The sequence below is a fragment of the Argopecten irradians genome, unplaced genomic scaffold (assembly GCF_041381155.1).
Source record: "Argopecten irradians isolate NY unplaced genomic scaffold, Ai_NY scaffold_0651, whole genome shotgun sequence".
NCBI classification, from domain to species: Eukaryota; Metazoa; Mollusca; class Bivalvia; order Pectinida; family Pectinidae; genus Argopecten; species Argopecten irradians.
Window position 1 is genome coordinate 22,889 of NW_027188118.1, and position 21,034 is coordinate 43,922.

General features: G+C 35.1%; 1 protein-coding gene and 1 pseudogene across 1 annotated transcript; both read left to right on the forward strand.

The window, feature by feature from the left end:
- Nucleotides 1-2,265: 2,265 nt before the first annotated feature.
- Nucleotides 2,266-16,419, forward strand: LOC138313319 (aspartic and glutamic acid-rich protein-like; annotated as a pseudogene).
- LOC138313320 (uncharacterized) lies at nt 16,419-20,789 on the forward strand. The gene is made up of 6 exons (XM_069253813.1): nt 16,419-16,837; nt 18,087-18,357; nt 18,573-18,771; nt 19,502-19,543; nt 19,807-19,854; nt 20,686-20,789. Exons 1-6 carry the CDS (start codon nt 16,614-16,616, stop codon nt 20,724-20,726), a joined length of 825 nt encoding a protein of 274 aa, XP_069109914.1. The 5' UTR covers nt 16,419-16,613; the 3' UTR covers nt 20,727-20,789.
- The last annotated feature ends 245 nt before the right edge of the window (nt 20,790-21,034 follow it).

The window sequence follows — 21,034 nt, forward strand, 5'->3', positions numbered from 1 at the left end:
TTGTTGATTAGATTCTGAATTTGTCATAATTATTTTAATTCTAGAAACCTTGATAATTTGACAATATCCTATTCTGACCTTCTTTTACAAACCGCGTGAGTTACATGATAACAATGTATGATCCATACATGTAGTATATTGTACACTTAAATTTGCCTGCTCGAAAGGTAGACCCCTAGGCTAGGACTGCAGTTGCCATGGTCACTTGGACTTCATACTGTTCCATCAACCACACCACGGGTATGATAATCTAAATTACCTAACATTGGTCAGAGTGGGGCCAGGGGCCTGGGGCCTTCTTTGGGCACCCTTCAATATGTTCAGTCAAGTGTATCACAGACTAACAACACCTGTATACATGTAGTACCTTATCCCAACCCCAGGAGGTCCATTTATAGCATAGGTGGCAGACTCTCTACATACATACCTTGTACTCATCACACAAATACGTACAGTTATACAACAATGCTAGTCAATGGATATGTGTTTTAACTGGTAGTGCATTTTAATTTGTTTGTTAATGAAGCTTTATATATTAAAATTAAAAATAATCTAAATACCAAGTGTATAATTAACTACAACATTTATTTCAAGATTATTGGAATATCATATTTCATCCAATATCTTTTCATTAAATTTTTTTTACACTGTCTTTTTACATACATCAGAAACCTGATTATCATGACTATGTATATAAAATACCATATTACAATGTTGAATACATGTAAGTACCTAATCTAAATTAATTTTGATTATAATATATACATGTATTATTGGTAAATTCAAGGTTGTGACAGACATGCATGATTTACGCATTGTACAGCTCCCGTCAGCTCCACTTCACAGCTGCCTGTCATGACAATAATTGAGGTGTATCCGGGCTCTACAACAAGCATGTACATGTATCTAATAAGAATGGTACTTATGTGTTTCAAACTCATGAACCTATATGATTTTTAAACGGTAAAGTATATTTGTTTGTCTTAACAAACTTCCATAGAAACAATTCTAAAATCACATATATATAAAGATACTGCCCCCATTCTCATAAAGCCGTGCAAACACAGAAGGCAACGGTTCTGCCTCTGGCCATCTATCGATGGTCACCTTGAGGCACCTGTATAGCTGGATACTGTGGCTTACCTGTATGTTTGACAAGTTATAATTATTGGACCATGACGCAATATACGGTCAAGATAACTTGCGGGGTTGGGATCATAAATTTATTGTGTGTACCGGTAATTAAGAATCAAAACAAGCTGAATTGGGTACTTGTAGGTAGACTAGCCACCAATTAGTGGAGGACGTCATATAGTTTGAAGTGGATTTAATTCTGCATGATCTTTTAAAGACGTTCAGTTTTTAATAAAGAATATGTAATTAAGCTATTTTTACGTACAATACTTTTAGAACTTAAAATAGCAAGAAAAATATTATAAAAGTGTACGTATTTTAATGAAAGACGATCTACAAGGGTATCGCTAGACAACTGATTGATAGGCACCAAATCTTTTTGTTTAAAAGCTATGTATTACCCGGTATATGATTGTATTACTGATAGCTTATTTTAAAAGAAAAATTGTCTCAAAAGCACATTAGGACTGGTTTTTGCTGCAATTCAAAGTTGTTTTTGACTTGTGAAAATGCTTGATGTAAATGATATATATATATATTTAATGCAATTTACCCATAAAACTTACTTAAATACTTTTGAAAACGTAATATAGACAATTTAAGATAAGATATGGAAACTACTGATATAAAATTAAATAGACATATACTTATGAATATAAATTAATCTTTATTACTTTTGCAGTGAAAAGGTTTTATTCATGTATACTAAAAAAATAACGTATTATATAGTTATATATACTGTACATTAAATTGTAGATGCTGTAATTAAAAAAAATAAACACTTAAAAATTATAATTACATTCTGTATGTATTATTTCAAATTGAAGAACTTATTCTTCCCCGATCCCTAACTGTAAAACATCACCTTGTCTGTCTAGGTCTCAATGTACCTGGACACGATGTCCACCTGTAGTGGACACCGTGTTCACACGTAGTGCACTCCGTGTCTACCTGTAGTCTAAATCTTGTGCACTCCATGTCTACCTGTAGTCTAAATCTTGTGCACTCCGTGTCTACCTGTAGTCTAAACCTCGTGCACTCCGTGTCTACCTGTAGTCTAAACGTAGTGCACTCCGTGTGCACAAGGGTGTAACATTTAGTCTACTACCAACTGTAACTACATTTACAAAATCCAAATTTTTAAGAATTATGGGCCTTTTTCAGACAAATAGTATGACCAAAACTCCAAGAAGACTCCGGGATCCATAAACTCATTCATCTGAATGACCCATTAGATATATCTGATATTAGTGTCCATCTTGGTATTTTGTCAAACAGCAGTAGAGCTATTGTATAAATTATCACTGTGTTGAGTAATTTTCATAATATTAAAAAAGGTGGCAATACCAATTGACATATTTTTTATGTACGCAGAACATGGGACGAAGCAAAACTGAGATAAAGCAACCAAGAAATCTACCAAAAGGTACGACTGATTTCTATCTTGATCGATGATCATGAAGACCTTTCTAGGGAATCATGTCAATTGTTTTAATTTGAAATACAGTAAAACCTCTCTATTAACACCACCCAGCAGTCTGAGCGAAAGTGGTCTCAATAGCGAGGTGGTCTTAATTCTGAGGTTGACAAGATTTTATCTCCGACGACCAAGAACAGTAACTCTGTGAAGTCACAGGTGCAAGCGGTCGTAATCAATGGGGATATTAGTGTAAATTATTTATTGGTACTCTGAAAACTGGTCATAATGCAGAATAGCGGGGTGGTTGTAATACTGAAACGACCAATACAAATTAGAGACATAAGGGAGGAAAAAAATCAGGACTGAAAACAAATGCCCGTAATAGTCAGGTGGTCGTAATTTTGAGGTGGTCGTAAGGTAAGGTTTCAATGTACAGTAAAAGAAAACCTTATTAATATAACTCGAACATCAGGATACCAGATCAACAATTTGAGGAATACAGGGTATTTGACTTATCCTATAGGATGGTCACAATCCATCATCAAGTCAAAATATCTGCATGGTTTCAAACTATGAAAAACAAAACATATGTCACTGACATTTTAAATACATGTACCCTGATTTTCAGCATTTTGAACTTTTATGAATTTCAAAGTGGTTTTTGATAGCAATATCAAATTGAAAAAAAAAATGTATGTATTACATAAAAATGAGGCTTTGAAAAGGCACCAAACCTGTTTGAAGAAAATGAAACGGGGACATATTTGTTTCGTCAAACTGACCATCTTCCTATATATTTCCTGTAACAAAACCCCGGATATCTCAAACGGCTGTTTGACGAGTGCAGTCTGACGGTTTTTTCCCCGCTGCTAGTCATTTGGACTAGTAAACGCCTATATTTCACTAGTCTGACTATTTAATCACTGTAGTCCAAAATAGATGTCGACCCAAATTACATTAGGGAACGAAAATTTGGAATGGGGGTATTCAAGGAATACCAAGGAATGCGGGTTCGAGATAAAGGGGTTATATATATAATGTAGATTAAATTATCTAGCACTGTAAACTTTGAATAAGATAATATTATACTGGGCTCTTTGTAAACTGTTTACATTGTAGTTTATTATTTAGTGTCTTAATCAGGACTATTTGGGTGTTTTTTTTTTTTTTTAGACGGATCCTTTATTTTTGTAAAGCTGAACAGAGGAGTTTGGTGGCCAGGATATGTTGAGGATGGAAAGTGCTGTTTTTATGATGAAGAAGATTAGTATGTATATATATGTGTGTGTTTATGTTTGTTTCTTAGAACCCTATATACTCCGCCCTGTAATTATGTATTAATCCTCTTTTGAAGGAAGGACTTGTTTGTCCATTTTACCAATCAGTAAAACTATTTAAACAATAAAACAATTTCTCTTCCTGTCTCCAGCTTACCCTATTCTATGACATTATTAGCATAAGCCCATATTAATGCCTTCTATAAGGCCTTGGGCTTTGTCATTGCGAGGTATTTTTAGGTCAGCTGACCCAAAGGGTCAGGATGACTTATAATAGTCATCATGTTTAGTATGTCGTCGTGCGCAGTCCTTAGTGCGTAAACTTTTCACATTTTGAACATCTTCTCCAGTTCTACCAGTGCGATTTGGCTGAAACATGCATGAAATGATCCTGACATGGTCCTGACAAAGTGTTGTTATTTTTCTGGTTGATCTGAAATCAAAGATGGCCACCACAACCGCCATCTTGAAAACACATTTTGAACTCCTGAAACTTGTATGAAATGATCCTGATAGGGCTGAACATTAACTTTTTTAAGGACTTGCCCTGTCAGGCAGGTGACCACAAAAACCTACCTGTCCAACTGGAAATTTGACTTGCCCAATGGAATTAAAAGTGCATAGTCGGGCAATGAAAACCAGTATGAATGCGTTCATTGGCTTTCCAAAAGTCCTTACATATCAAAATGACGATCAAATTGTGCCTACTTTGTCCAGTTTAGACCAGTGAAATTATGGAAAAGCCCCATATAAATTTACCACTGTGCTAAAAATAAATTCTGAAAGCGAGGCTGTGTTGGAATGTCAACACGGATATAGGCAGCCGGGAGGACGTTTTAGGATTCCTTTACTATAAATTAATTTCCTCGCGCGCAGAGCGATTTTGACAGGTTATTTTATTTTTCTATTTCATAAGAAATTATACTGGATATATTAACACCATTTTAACCGACTTAAGCCTTCCTTTGCCCGACTATTCACTTAAATGAAAAATGATAATAATACTGTAATATGTTCATGAGTTTTAGGCAATTGAATATATTTTCAAATCATTGTATACTGTACCTCAACTTAGCAACTTTAAAGTTTATAAAATATGTCCTGTAAAGACAAGCAATAAATTACTCCTCTTGGTCCACAGACAGGGCATCCAGTAGGATCAAAATCTCAAGAGTCAGCTAGTGACCCTTGGCTGTAAAATCCTGAGGGTCAAATCAAATTCCTGAGGGTCAAAATATTAAACTTAAGGGTCATTTATTTACTAATCGCGTTTAAAGTCAGTTATAGTTAAATATTAAATTTTATAACAAATAACATTGATAATGGTTAAAAAAGTTAATATGACTTATTATGTTTCTATAGAATAAGTTTAAAAAAAATTATAATAAATATATAAAATATTGATTAACTTCAGTATTCATGTAAATGTTTTAATTTTTTTTAATTATATTTGATTATCTAAATACTGGAAAATTTAAAGGACATTTTTGAGCTTCTGATCATAAATATATATTTAATCAACATCATTTTATAAAAAAAAAAAAAGATGATTTTTTACGAGAAAAAAAAATCTGTTTTATAAATCAAAGTTACAATTACCTGCTATTTTTTGTTTGAAATCAAAATGTTATTAATTCAGCTGTATTTCTAAAACGATCTTTTAAAAATGTGTTGCGTTTTCCACGTCAAACCACTTTTCATATTTACCGTGAAAAACAAATTAGAAACGGTAACAGGAACGATTTACGCTTCTCACACTCCAACACTGATGGTTTGTTGGTAATGTACATGTAGGGTTATTCAGGTTAACAACAAAATGGCTACTGCAGCATGCACAAAACTAGGCCTATCTACGATTTCATCTCTTGTATACCTGCTTACAAGTTATATAACATTAATTTATTGCAATTGGAATCTAATATAGCTTTGATTAAAATGTGATTGCTGATAAGAATGTGCAGTTTTAGCGGAATGGAGGCGGGTAGATACTCAATACAGGTGTGACTTCTTTACCTGTGCTCCAGTTAGCAAATTACAGTCGGCTAGTTTTATCTAATGACTGTGATATCAACTCTACATCAGCCTTAACAACAAGTATCAATGGCACCAAATATCCACCTGCCCAGTCGGGCAAGTCAGAGACATAATTATTTACCTGCACGACAGGAGGTCTGACCTGCCCCTGGCAGTCGGGCAATGGTCCCGACAAAGTGTTGTTACATCTCTGGTTGATCCCAAATCAAAGATGGCCACCATGACACTATATCTAATTAATTTCCAATGCGATTATTGCCAAGGTAGGCAGATGACCGTTAAGGCCCTTGGGCCTCTTGTTTATTTAATATTGTGGCAAATTCACCCGAGAAGTCTAAGTAACATTTTCAAGATTAAACAAAAGCACTTAATATAGAGTCTAATGGCTGTAAATGAAGTGTTAAATCTTGATTTAAATACATGTACAAAATTGTTGTTCGAGGTATATAAAATTTATCACTTAACCTAAACATATGTTTATTTCATGGTATCTGTCTATTTCAGTGTGACTCTCAACAATATAAACTGGGCATACAATATTAGTGATGAGCAGCTGAGGAAGTCACTAGGTATTAATTTGCTTGTCAAATCTGTTCATAAAATAAAATACTAAGAGCTTGATTTAAAACATTGTTATATGTTTGTTGATTGCTTTTCACGTTTTGAATTTTATGTCAACTTTTCAAGTAATGTTGTGAAAATTTTATTTATACAGGGAAACTGAGAACAAGAGAAAAATCCAAATTTCTAGATGATTTAGAAATAACAAAATCAAAGGTTAGTTTATAAAAAGAACTTTAGATACCATATTCATGTAGAGCAAGTTAGCAAGATGATGATGTTTACATACTATATTTAGTAACTTTGAAATTAAAAAAAAAAATATAATAATACTAATTGCACGTCTCTATATATTGTGATCACAGTAACCTTGCATCCTGTTTTATTTCCATTGTCGGTGAAAGTATCTTGGCATGGTAAAACTGTATGCTTTTGAATAAATTGAGTCAAATTATATATTTAATTAACTACTTGTGTATTGGTGATATTCAATAATACATTATGAGAAAACTGCTTAAGAAAGGTAATATATCAGAATTATCAGTGACGACTATCATCATTTTCGAGACTGATAACGACAACCTTCATGATCACCTACACTTCATTGGCTACAGCAGAAAACAAACACTGCTGTCAGATGGTGCAAATGTCTGCTATATATACTGTATAGGCCTAGATCAGCTTCATCAAAATAGTTAGGAGATATTACCATATATGTTTGTTCACACTTCATATAATGATATAACTAAGCAATAATAGTAACTTACAATATATTAGAAAATTTAGTTACATGCTTACAACACTTAAGTTTGTTCATGTTAATATTAGAACATGTAATTAACTGCAGGGGACATGTGTTGCTTACAATACTTAATCTAAGTTTGTTTTCTACAGAAAGCAGATAGACTAATACAAAGTAGTGGACAAGAGGGCATAGCAGATGGTCACGATGGAAAGATGGCAAATGATGAGCAGGGGACATTGGATGTTGGTGAGATTGCAGACGAGGAACGAAACAGAACATTGGATGATGGCGAGATAGCAGACGAGGATCGCGACAGGACATTGGATGTTGGTGAGATGGCAGACGAGGATCGCGACAGGACATTGGATGTTGGTGAGATGACAGTTGATGAACAAGACATGACAGAGTATGATCGAGAGAAGACGATGGATGGTGGCGAGATAGCGGACGAGGATTGCGACAGGACATTGGATGTTGGTGAAATGGCAGACGAGGATCGCGACAGGACATTGGATGTTGGTGAGATGGCAGATGATGAACAAGAGATGACAGAGTATGATCGAGAGAAGACGATGGATGATGGCGAGATAGCAGACGAGGATTGCGACAGGACATTGGATGTTGGTGAGATGGCAGACGAGGAACGAAACAGGACATTGGATGTTGGTGAGATGGCAGATGATGAACAAGAGATGACAGAGTATGATCGAGAGAAGACGATGGATGATGGCGAGATAGCAGACAAGGATCATGACAGGACATTGGATGTTGGTGAGATGGCAGACGAGGAACGAAACAGGACATTGGATGTTGGTGAGATGGCAGACGAGGACCGGAACAGGGCAGTGGATGTTGGTGAGATGGCAGTTGATGAACAAGACATGACAGAGTATGATCAAGAGAAGACATTGGATGTTGGTGAGATGGCAGACGAGGAACGAAACAGGACATTGAATGTTGGTGAGATGGTGGACAAGGAACGAAACAGGACATTGGATGGTGGAGAGATGGCAGACGAGGACCGGAACAGGGCAGTGGATGTTGTGGTGAGATGGCAGATGATGAACAAGAGATGACGGATGATGAACGAGAGATGACGGATGATGAACAAGAGATGACGGATGATAAACAAGAGAAGACGGTGGATCATGAAGTGATGATAGATGAACAAAAGTTGACAGATGATGAACAAGAAGGAAGTGTGGATGATGGAGAGTTGACAGATGCTGAACAGGGGAGGACAACAGATGATGGTGAGATGGCAGATGATGAGCAAGAGAGGATATTGGTTGAAGCAGAGGTGGAGGATGAGGAAGAAAAGAAGATAAAAGATAATGGAGAGATAGCCGGCAATGAGCAGGAGAGGATAACAGGTGATGAAAAAGAATATCAGTCAATCAGATATAATGAAAAGAGACACTCTAGACAAATGTGCAATGTTCATAAAATATTCTGATATACAGATAATGAGTTTCCAAACTATACTGTCAATCATAAAAAAGAAAATCCAGATTTTTTTTTTAATTGGTAGTCTTCAGAAAAATCATAATCTATCAAGAATTGGTCCAACACTAATAGGAAGAAAATAAAACTGAAACTGCTATTATTTGGAAAGCAATTATATGCTTGTGCCATCCTTTGTTTTGTACTGTAAAGTATAATGCATTTTTCACACAGCTATTAAAGAAAAGGTAAATTGTGAGGGAGTAAAAGATTCTTGCAGCGACGACAGTGACTGCTCACAGATCTGGCCCTTATTGGTAGGTAGAAATGTATTGTCTCTATATCTGAAAGGAGGAAAAATTTACTTTTTCGTGTGCAAGTTTTTATAATTCTGCCAATTTAGTTGCTCATGACTGCCATCACTTATTATGACGTCATTATCAGAAATGTCACAATTATCACACGGGAGATGGATGTTCCGTCTTTGACGATAATGACATGTTTACCCATTATATAACCAAAGATATTGAGATATTCTTTGAAGTTATGATGAATATAATATAAGCACTGATCTGCTTTCATTTGGCAGTTATGGGCTGATGAATGCCAACTGGACAATAGCAAATTCAACATGAAGTGCGAGCACGCTTCATGAAATGTTGTCCAGTTTGCATTATTCAGCACATGTACTGCTGAAAGTATGTTGATTCTTATAATTGTACTTTTTCTTTTCTTGCTATTTGTGTATGATCATCTATATGATTTGCCTTGTTTCAATTGAAGATGCCTTGTACATTCGTATAATGTGTTTCATTCAATGCCATAAATCCCTAACTTGGGTAACCATTTCATGAATGTTTATTATGGACATTCCAGAGTGTTGGTCCGAGAAGGACAAGGAAGTTACAGAGACCAACCTACAAGTGAGTCGTATGATTTTCGTAATTGCTCTTGTTACACTGACCTTACATACTTGCACAAAAAGCCTCTAATTGGTCAGTTATTCAGATTTGAATTCTTTGATGAGCTTTGATGTATGCTTCGCTGTAGTTGCCTTGAATTGTGCAGGATAGACTTGTACATGTCATAAGTTGACCTGATATTGTGATCAATTTCCCAGTATATCTTAGAATGTTATATTGGAACTGTTCAATATCTAATTCATAATTACAAAGTTTTGTGTAATATTGTTTATTCTATAGTTACACAGTAATAATTATATGATTATTATAAGAATTATAATATTAATTCTTATAGCAATTCAGTAGATCAGTATCACAATTTAATATGTGTACAGTTATCAGTTGAATTTGATACATATTTTGAATGGCTAGGCAATTCCGTATTGTAGATTGCAAGTTTGAGGTCTGGCCAGGGTGCAAGCCAATAAATTGTCTATATTTGTCTTTTGCCTTGCACTGGCCCATGTATGGTATATAATATTAAAAAAACCATGTTGCAATGTTTCATGATTGGTCAAGATATTTAGAACATGACTGTTTGCTTTGAATTAGAAATTTCTAGTATTAAAGATGAGTTTAAAAAAAATAAGATTATGAACAGACTTAGGTTTTCAAGCCAAAATGTTTTTTACATGATTTTCAGAGGGAAGAACTTGTATTTTCAGATATTTGGATTACCTCTTTTCATGATTGGATGACAAGTCTTCCTTTCACAAAAATGCATTGTCCTGATTTTGTTATTAATTTTATAGCTTGGAGAAAGACAGTGATTACAGTGTTTGCGATGATTCTGACAGAGACCCACTTTACAAGCCACAGAAGTCTGACGAATTTGATGATAGGTACAGTTAAAATGTTGAAATGACCATGAGAAGGGGAACAAAAAATAGCAACTTATGTATTGCCTGGAGAGTACTTTTTGTGTTTATACCATGCAAATAATTATCATTTCTCCTGTAACCCACATAAATTTACTTTCTATCTTATTTAGCGAGGACTATGAAAGAAAATGTCAAGTTTGTGAGAAATATTGGTCTGCTTCTCGTCATTTTATTAATTTTGTGAGGAATATCAAGCTTCCAAGTTTGTGAGAAATATCAGTCTGCATCTCGTCATTTTATTATTTTTGTGAGGAATATCAAGCTTCCGGTGTCATTTAATTTGTGAGGAATATCAGGGTTCCTCTCATCAATTATTTTGTGAGGAATATTCTGCTTTCCCTTTATCACCTTTATGGGGAATATGTATTAGGGTTCCTCTGTCGAGTTTGTGAGGAACATCTGGGTTCCTCTCTCTGTTAAGTTTATGAGGAATATCATGCTCCCTCTCTCTTGACAAGATTTTGAAAAATAGTGGGGTTTCTCTCTGTCCTTTAAGTTACGAGAAATACCAAGTATTAAGTTTGTGGAGATTTTTGTAAGTTTTTATGAAATATTTTTCTCCTAAATTTTATGGGGAATGAAATTGAGATCAGTGTCAATAAAATGCTTGAAATTGATGTTGATTAAGTGTAGTCAAGATCGTTTTTTAGACATGGATTTTCCTGCAGGAGGATTTGCTTGTTTTGAGAATGATTTCCAATTTAGTGAAATCCTTGCCTTTTGTGGAGACAGGAACATGGATGTTTTAGATCTACAGATATGTGGATCAAATTTCATTGTTTTTTTTAGTTTTTTTGAAATGCTGTGCTGCAAACAATTTTGCATTCAAAATAGTTTTAGTGTGATCTTTTATACCATTACATCTGTGTTATTGTAAGAATTTTTTAATCTGGTTCAACATGGACTGAAGACTGAATGGTGGTCTGTTTGTCTTGGTGGACTTTTAAGTTTAAATCAAATCAAAGGATCGTCAAATTTGTATGCAAAATATCTTCAGGAGATAAGGTAAACATATATTAAAAAATTGTTGGAAATTGCTTCACAATTAATTGGAAACATGGTCAATAAGTGGGGGAAAAACTTGTGGATTCATAGAACTGTATATAATTAAACTGATGTCACTGAGTATCTGGATTCGAAGACTATCTTGATTATTTGAGAGACCTGCTCCACTTGATTTAATTTTTATATTATTGGATTTCATGGCATTTGTTGATTGTTGAATAGCAAATAAGATTTTATTTTTGTAATCGGTTTAAAAGATTTTTTGGTAACTACCCTTACAGAAATATGAGGCCTCTGGCACATAGTTGCAGCAATATTGCTGCAATACATACTTTTTGTATGCAAATGAGTTTGCTGCACCAAAGCGGCATTGCACACACTTGCGGCACTAAAGCTGCACATAGTTGCATGCTTATATATACAGTCACATATACTTATTTATCTGAAAAATATTGCGAGCAAGTGAAAATGTCATTTGGACGAGTAGATTTTGATGAAGCACTTGTCCAACAGACGAGTACATTTCAAAGTTTTTCCGCAGCCCTGCTATACAAAGACCTTTTGAATTCATCTAGTGATGAAATTGGTGTTAATCTTGATCTAGAATTACCTTGTCAGTATCAAATAAAAAAATCAGTGTTCCAGGAAACATTACCCGTATCTTCACACACCACGACCTCGTGAATCAATGCTTGAATTGAAGTTCAACTGACTTTAACCTTTAGCAAAGGATCATGGGAGTACCCATATTCTTTGCTATACTGCAGCAATATTGCTGCAACTTTCCATAATTTTTTCGTGTAGGATGCTTCTTGTACAATATGCGGCACTATTCCTGCACACAGGTTTAAAAAAAAAGTTTCTGCACGAAAGTCGCAATAGTGCCAGAATGGTGTGGCCTACTCAGTTGTAGCAATACTGCTGCACACTTGCGCTTTCTGTAAGGGTACATTCTAAAGTATGATGTATTGTAGATATTTGTTCATAGAATGGTAATCTAGCTATCTTCCTTATTTGCTGAAAGAAATTCAATTTGTGTACATGCAGATCTCTTTTAATTTAAACCAACCTACAACATTTTTGCAGCTTTAATTTATAACATATTTGTGGCATTGTTATGCGTGTTTGAAGATATGTAACTTGACTTTACAGTGAAGCTTATACAATGTAATAATAAAGCTCATATGAATTTAAATCATTTCAATGCCTCCATCTCCTAAAAATCAAATTCGGACCTCTGAAACTTCTTGCTAATAACATATAGATGTTTCTACTTTCACCTGTGGTTACATAACATTTAAATGAAATTAAAAATATAATTATTATTGTTTTAATTAATATTTCAGGATTTAATCTTGTTTGAAATACATTTCAGCGAAACATGTGTCAGCGATAAAGAAAATAATCCTTCACAGAATTCAAAGAGAAATGCAGACTACCACCCTTCCATTGCAACTGTCAAGAAAATAAAGGTAACAATATAATGATTAAACTTCAATTGATATGAATATTTGCTATTATAGAAGATAATTGATGCAGAGCCAGACAAGAAACCTCTCTGTGCATATAACAAGATATGTAAACGGTGTAAAACAGTTTGTCACTAGCATAACCATCTAATGCAGATGATCATAGTTATATTATCAGTTTTTTGGTCACCTGAAACAAAGTCTCAAGTGACCTATTCTAATCACCTTTAGTCTGTTGTTGTACATCGTGCTACGATAAACAATTTATATTTTCGACTTCTTCTCCAAAACCGCTGATTGTGCTGAACCAAATTTGTTGAAATATTGTAGAAACCTTTCATGGCCAAAGGTTAACTGAAATTCTGAATTTTATGGTCCCAGTCCCCCAGGGGGCCTGAGGGGTGTGAGCAAAAGGGATCTATTAAGTAAAAACTTCAAAAATCTGCTAAAATTCCAAAAATTGTGAATTATATGACCCTGGGGTCTCTCATTTCCCCCTGGGGAGAGGGTTAAGTTTAGTATAGTTTATATAGGGAAAATACATTTTTTTAGAATTATTCAATCATTTGTTATAGGATATTGGTCAATATTGTCAAAATTATCAGTATGAGATGGCCATTGAATCCTTTAAACAAAATTTACATGACTGCCCCAGGGGCCTGGGGGGGGGAGGGGTGTCAAAAGGGGTCAAATAGGATAAAAGTTCTAAAATCAATCTTTTTCTGATATTCTGGAACTTGTTGAATCAAATTCTCTTCATAAATGGAAAGGTCTTAAGGTTCTTTAAAAAAAATTGTGAATTATATGGCCCTGGGGCCTTACATTTCCCTCTGGGGAGGGGTCAACATTACTAATAGTTTATATAGGGAAAACACATTTTTGAGAATTATTTGACCATTTGGTATAGGAAATTAGTGAAATGTTGGCCATATGGTTAAATATGCCACGGGCGAAGAGTTGTTCGCTCGGCACTTTCATCGGAACCTATTTGGCAGAGTTATGGTCGTTTGTGTAATGAAAATGAAGAATATAAATTCCACTAATTGGCTTGATCAGTTATACCGGAGTTATTGATTGCTGACTATTAGCTTACCTGAACTGGAAAAAGTGTATTACCAGGACATTAAATTTATTGTACATGTACTTGGTAATTGCAGATGGCTACAGATCAAGATGAATCAGATGAGGAGATAGACCCCATGCGTCCTTCAACAGGTACATTTCATATTAGGTTGCTGTGACTGTCTCAAAGGCAGTTTTGATAATTTTGATAGAGATGCCATTATCAGTTGTCTTGTCTACTGCTGCTGCTGTTTTACCCAAATATTTTGATATGTAATCTAATAAAGAAAAATCATGTTTTTAGTGCCACATTTATGGGCAAAGTAATACATGTATAATTTGCAGAATTTAAATCTGGTTCAAAGTTTGGGTCATCATTACTGCATCATATGAAATTAGAAAAATCACATTATTTTTATCATCAAGACATATTGTTAAATGAGTCGGGGCTCATGGCTTATAGCCGTCTTGCTTTGCAGTGATTTTTTTTATGGTATTTTGGGGGAAAGTTTTTGTAACAAATTGGGAATTTTTAATCGCAAAAAGAGCAGTTTTGGGAAAAAGTTACCCATTTCTAAACATGGTATTATAGGTGATTAGATATTGTAAAACAGTAAACTGTTTCATTTTATCAAAAGGTTACGACTATCAAAACAGTTTCAGAGTATTTTGTTTTAGATTAGACAACGAGGGGAGAGATTTCCGGGTTTTATTTGTTTTTCAGCAATTTGATTTGGGAATTTTTCATTGTAATTGGGAAAAATTAGAGGTTTGGCATTGGGAATGGGGTCGTTTACCGACCCCAGTTGTATAAGGAGAAAAATCACTGCTTTGTCTATCCTCGTGTGCTGATCATAAACTTTTCACACTTGAAACTTCACAATTATATGCCTACCTGAAATGATCCTGAGAAGGTCCTGACCAAGAGTTTGTGTCTTTGTTGGTAAAAAATTCAAGATGGTCAGTCACCATGGCCAACAAACCACTGTACAATTAAGTATTATGTTAGAATAGAATTATATGGACTTCACAGTCGGAAAACCTGTAAGATCCATGGACCTCTTGTTCAAATTGGTCTATGTCTATTGTTCAAAAATAATCTAAAAATATTTCTCCAGCTCTGTTTTGGTTGCTCTGATCACTTGTGTGCATTCAATTTTGGAGAGAATTGGAACAGAAAATGTTGGCTTGTTTTGAATTTGACAATTATAGTCTGAATGTGTAACTTCTTTTGAGGATTTCATGTTGCATTTCACTTTGAAATTAAAAATAAGAGGAAAAAATCAATCCTAGACCCAATAAAGGCCATTCAGTAGGTTTATGATCAGAGTTCAGAATTTTGTATTATTAAATGTTAGGATTCTGAAAGCTCTTGGAGATCATAAATGGCCAAATATACTGAACGTGACCTCACCGGCCCTTCATGGGTCAGAGTATTTGACTAGGAGTTACGAAAATTGAGATAATAGAACAAAGGAGTGATTCAGGTCCATTGGGAGGGTTTTGGGTCTCTTGTCTGAGAGCGAGGAAATTGTAATATATACATAATGTATAATGGATGTTTGATATTTTTGTTATACAGATCATGTTCGTGCTGTTTCAAAAAAAGGAAGATGGAGGCAGGAAATATGATAAGCGACAGGCATGTCTATTCTGTGGTGGACTTTTTGCCAAGATCTCGTCCCATCTGCAGAATATCCATCATGATGAAGCCACCGTTTGTAAAATTCTTGCAAAGCCAAAAAATTCTGAAGAAAGGAAAAAAGGCTGGCAGGAACTGAGAAACAAGGGTAATTTCCACCATAATATCGCGGTTCTGACTGGAACAAAAGAAGGAAACATAGTTGTAGACAGACGACCAGGAAAGGAAAAAGGGAAGGATTGTTTTTCTCCCATGTCCATCATGCTTGGCTTTTATCTTAAAAGACGACTTATGGCGACATTCCAAGAAATGCCGATTCGCAGATAGCCAGAGCAATGAAAAAACTATCAAAAAGCAGGCTACACTTCTACTTCACGGCTCAACTTCGTCATCAGAAAATGAAGAAGGTAACAAATTTCGCCAGGTAGTATTAGAAGGGATGAAAAAAGACGAAGTTTTGGACATGATCACCCATGACAAGCTGTTGGTTCTCTTGGGCTCTAAATTGCTAATAAAAAATGGCCATGAAAGGAGTGAGCAATGTAAGACAAAAAATTCGGGAAATGGGGCGTCTTCTCCAGGTACTGACAAAAACAGCAGAAGAAAGTTCCTGTACTATGAGCGACTTCTTAACCCCAGAAAAGTTTGATGTAGTGGTATGTGGCGTCAAAAAACTCTGTATTTTAGAAGGAGAAACTGTGCGGGGATGTGACAAGTATGAGAGGCCTGCACTGGCCCTCAAAGTTGGACATACTTTAAAGAAGTTGGCTCAGATTAAAAATAGGACAGGCATTGCGCAATCATGATGAAAAGGAGAGGACAGATGCAGAGAATTATCTTACTTTGCATAATGATGAATGGTGCGAAAAAGTTAGTAGTCATGCCATCAGCACATTGTCCGAGAGAAAATTCAACAATCCAGACATATTGCCGCTCACAGAAGACATAGTATGTCTAAGGAAATATCTTCTTGAAGAAATGAAAAAAGTACAAGTAGAATTGAACAAGCAGCCCAGCAGCGATACCAGTACTTGGAGATACCTGGCACAACTTGCCCTGTGCAGAGTTTGTGTCTTCAACAGACGTAGAGGGGGTGAAGTGGGTGAGATGTTGCTTACATCATACCAGGAAAGGAATATGGAGCAAGGATCCAAAGAATTGATATCATGTCTGGAACCAATTGAAAAGAAACTTATGGAAAGGTAAATTTTGTATTAGTAAGCTTAAGCCTGTTTTTCTGGTTTTGAGATACATGTAAGAGACATGACTTTCAAAAGATTTTATATATAATGTGCCTTACATAATTAAGGTTCCTTAATAGAGATAAAGATGCTGTTTTTGCAGCGGGGATAAGGGTACTTGTCACAAGTTTTGTTATCTGGTTTTAGGTCATCTGACCCCAAGGGTCAGGATGACCTATAGTCATTATGCTCCATCCGCCGTCGTCTGCTGTGCATAAACTTTTCATTCAAAGGACTTCTTCTCAATAACCATAAGGCCCAATGTACTCATATTTGGCCTGTAGTATGCTGGGCTGAAGGACTACCAAAGTTGTGAAAATGAATGATCTTGAACTACTTTTAAGGTCACAGGGGTCAAATATACTTATCCGAACAGGTGCAATTTGGTTGAATCTTGCCTGAAATGATCATTACATACTAGTCCTAACAAAGTGTTGTTATTTTTCGGGTTGATCCGAAATCCAGCTGTTATCCTAGAAACACATTTGGAACTTATCCTCTAGATCTACTAGTGCAATTTGGCTGAAACTTGCCTGAAATGATCCAGACATGGTCCGACAAAGTGATATTATTTTTCAGGTTGATCAAAAATTCAAGATACCCACCACGGCCACCATGTTGAAAACACATTTTGAACTTTTTCTCAAGTTCTATCGGAGCTACATGTATTCGCAACTTGCCTCAAATGATCCTGACATGGTCCCAAAGATTGTTAATCTGGGGATGATCTCAAATCTAAGATGGCTACCATGACACCATATCTAATTACCGTATTCGACCCAATAAGCGCCTGGGCCCTTACAAAAATGGATAAAAATGAAAAGGTGTTAATATGTCAAATTTATTGCAAATTAATACCGTTTATGTAGTTTTGGTCCTTATTTGTGCCTGGGCAATTGAAATTGAGGCCTCAAAAAGGGACATGGGCGCTTATTGGGTCAAATACGGTAGTTTCCTATACAACTGCATTTTACCAAGGTAGTCAGATGACCGTTAAGGTCCTTGGGCCTATTGTTATTGGCTTGTTTTCATTTGATATCAAATTTAGTCAAGGCGACCAGCTTATAAGAAATCACATTATTGAAGTCCGATGTCAAAGGGAAAAATATCTCTTGTTTTCAAATGAATATTTTGTTATTATGAAGCAAAGTTGTATGGTTACAATTATTTATGTGTATTGGTTTATATATTAATGTGGTTATTTTTACAGGCTGCAACTTGTTGATATCATGGGGAAAAGGAAAAGGAAGGTTCCAGTTATTCTTACTGCAGACATGGTGGAAGCCCTTGATTGTTTGAATAGTCACAGATCTGCAGTTGTTTCACCAGCAAACAAGTATTTGTTTGCTGCACTATCAACATCTAATGGTCACTTGAAAGGATGGGATGCCCTAAATATGATCTCTCAGAAAGCTGGTCTGCAAAAACCGCAACTAATGAGAACAACAAACCTGAGAAAATATGTGGCAACTGTTTCCCAGGTAGGAGAACATATATATAAAGTTCACCTGTTATACTACTTAAGAAAGGTTTGAAATGAAGTCCCGTCATGATATGTGGTCTTTATCAAATTGCTTTTGAAATGAAACAAACATAGACATTTTTAACGGAACTAGATATACTACTTTAATGTTGGTGTCTGTACTGTAAAAATCATTTCTGATTTGATTTGATAGATTAGTTCTGAATCTTGCAGATTGTTGACATGGGATCAAATCAAGAGTTAGAATGGCTAGCATCACACATGGGACACAGTCTGTCGGTACACAGGGAATACTACCGTCTACAGGAGAAGACCCTAGAGTTGGCAAAAGTCAGTAAACTACTTATGGTTGTAGACAAGGGACTTACATACAAGTATGCCGGACGCAGACTTGATCAGATAACTCTTGATGGTGAGAAGGAAATGACACTCTGTGCTCACTCTATGGATAGCATTTTTTCGGCATTTTGCTAATGGAAGACACTAATTGCTAAAATAAAAATAATTGTTTTAGCATTTATTGCTAAGCTTTTTTTTGGCTGAATTAGAAAATAAATTTGTAATTTCATTTCTTTTTTCATTCTAAATACCTGAGCTATCAAATCCATGATTCAAGATGAGTTCCTAAACATTTGTCATTCCAAGTGTTACACTGGAAAAATAATGGCCTGGTTATGGCCTTGAGGAATAGGGAGGGATATGTGGAGGAGTATGAAAATATCATGTTATTTTTATTATTTTCTTAGTTTACTTTTAGTAATTAAAAGCATTGCAAATGTTGCCCTATGTGCTATTGTAGATATCATAATTTTTAAAAAGACAATTTTCTTTGTTGGGCACTAAGTATCACTAGTTTTGCTTAAGAACATTTCTTTTTTGCTAAAGAAAAAAGAAAGGTTTTAGCAACTTTTGCTAAGGCGTTTTTTTTATCTAGAGTTACCAGACACTAATTATGAAATATGATTCTTAAATTTTCCATTTTACAGGAGTAAAATAGTTTAGAAAGTTTTTTCTTTTAGGTCTTGTACATCCCAAAAAGTAATTTTCAGAGTTCAGCTATTGGCAATATGGTCCACCCAGAATGTAAAGAAGGGGTAGAGAATTTTGTCAGATAAATTTGTATTAAACTATTTCAATTACAGAAATTGAAGATGTTTCTGAGGAGCCTAATCAGCATGAGACAGGTTAGTAGTTATAGTCACACTTTAACATATAATGCATGCTATCACATCTCTGACATTTATTCTCACCTGTTTGTATTAATCTCATCCTTATAATACTGTAAAAAATTAGTTTTCCGTACTCCTTGTTTGTCAATTTCTATGTGTTTATGCAGTATGTGCATTTTTTGGCACTTGAATTGCAACAGCGAAGGCCCTTCGACCATTAGTTTTTGTTTTGATAACAGCTGCAGCATTGAACATTAATTGTTTCCCTATTCTTACAGAAAATGATGGCCCAGCTGATGAAGAGGAACATGCTGAAATGACTTATGGTAATGCAATGGGAGTCTGTTAATAGGGCATTACACTTGATTATCTCGGTCCAAGTTTCAATTAAAAACTTGGAAAGTGCAAAAAACATTGTTTATGTATTTTCCAATTTTTTTTAATTTTAGTCCAACTTCACCAAAAAAGCACTGGAGGGGTATTATCTCTGTCCCTACTAATGTCCTGCCAATCTTTAGACAGATCAGAAAAACAAGATGGCTGACAGACAGCCATATTGGATTTTGGCATTTCAAGTTTTCCTTTCATTATTTCTTAATTTTTCAAGCTTCATGTTTGCATTTTCCTTCGTTTTTAGAAGTGCCCATTGAATAATGTGTATTAAAAATTGTACTTGAAGTAATAAATGGATATTTCACATTCTTCATTATAGTGTTTTATTTTAACTACCTGCAGCCTTCATTGAGTTTGGCCGTTGAAATTTGTTTTTAATGTTTTCAAAATAAAATATTCATTGAGTCTTCTTTCACATCTTAATCATTGATTAAGAGAAATAGTGGTAAGAAGGGAAAAGATCAGTCTGATAAAGATCCAATAAATGTCATTTAGTGGTTGGAGCCAAGATCTCTCTGGGATCTCTTGTTATCTAAGTTCTTTTAAGGTGGTCATTAAGACATTGTTTCCAATTTTATGAAAATCGTCGTATTGTTCAATGGTAACACAGTGTAATGCTTCTGATTGGTTGAAATTTAGACTCGATTAAAATTCATTCAGTGTGTTAGGGCAAGAAGCGACCAATTCTTCTAATTTTTAACATCTTTCAGTTGCAGCGTTAGATAAAAGTTTTGTAGGTATTAATTGTTTTCTTCTTCTGACAGAAAAAGATGACCAAGCTGAAGAGAGGATCATGCTGAAATGACTTATGGTAATGCAATGGGTGTCTGTTAATAGGGCATTACACTTGATATCTCGGTCCAAGTTTCAATTAAAAACTTGGAAAGTGCAAAAACATTGTTTATGGTTATTTTCCAATTTTTTTTTAATTTAGTCCAAACTTCACCAAAAAAGCAATGGAGGGGTACTTTATCTCTGTCCCTACCTAATGTCCTGCCCAATCTTTAGGACAGATTCAGCTAAAAAAACAAGATGGCTGACAGACAGCCATATTGGATTTTGGCATTTCAAGTTTCCTTTTCATTATTTCTTAATTTTTCAAGCTTCAGGTTT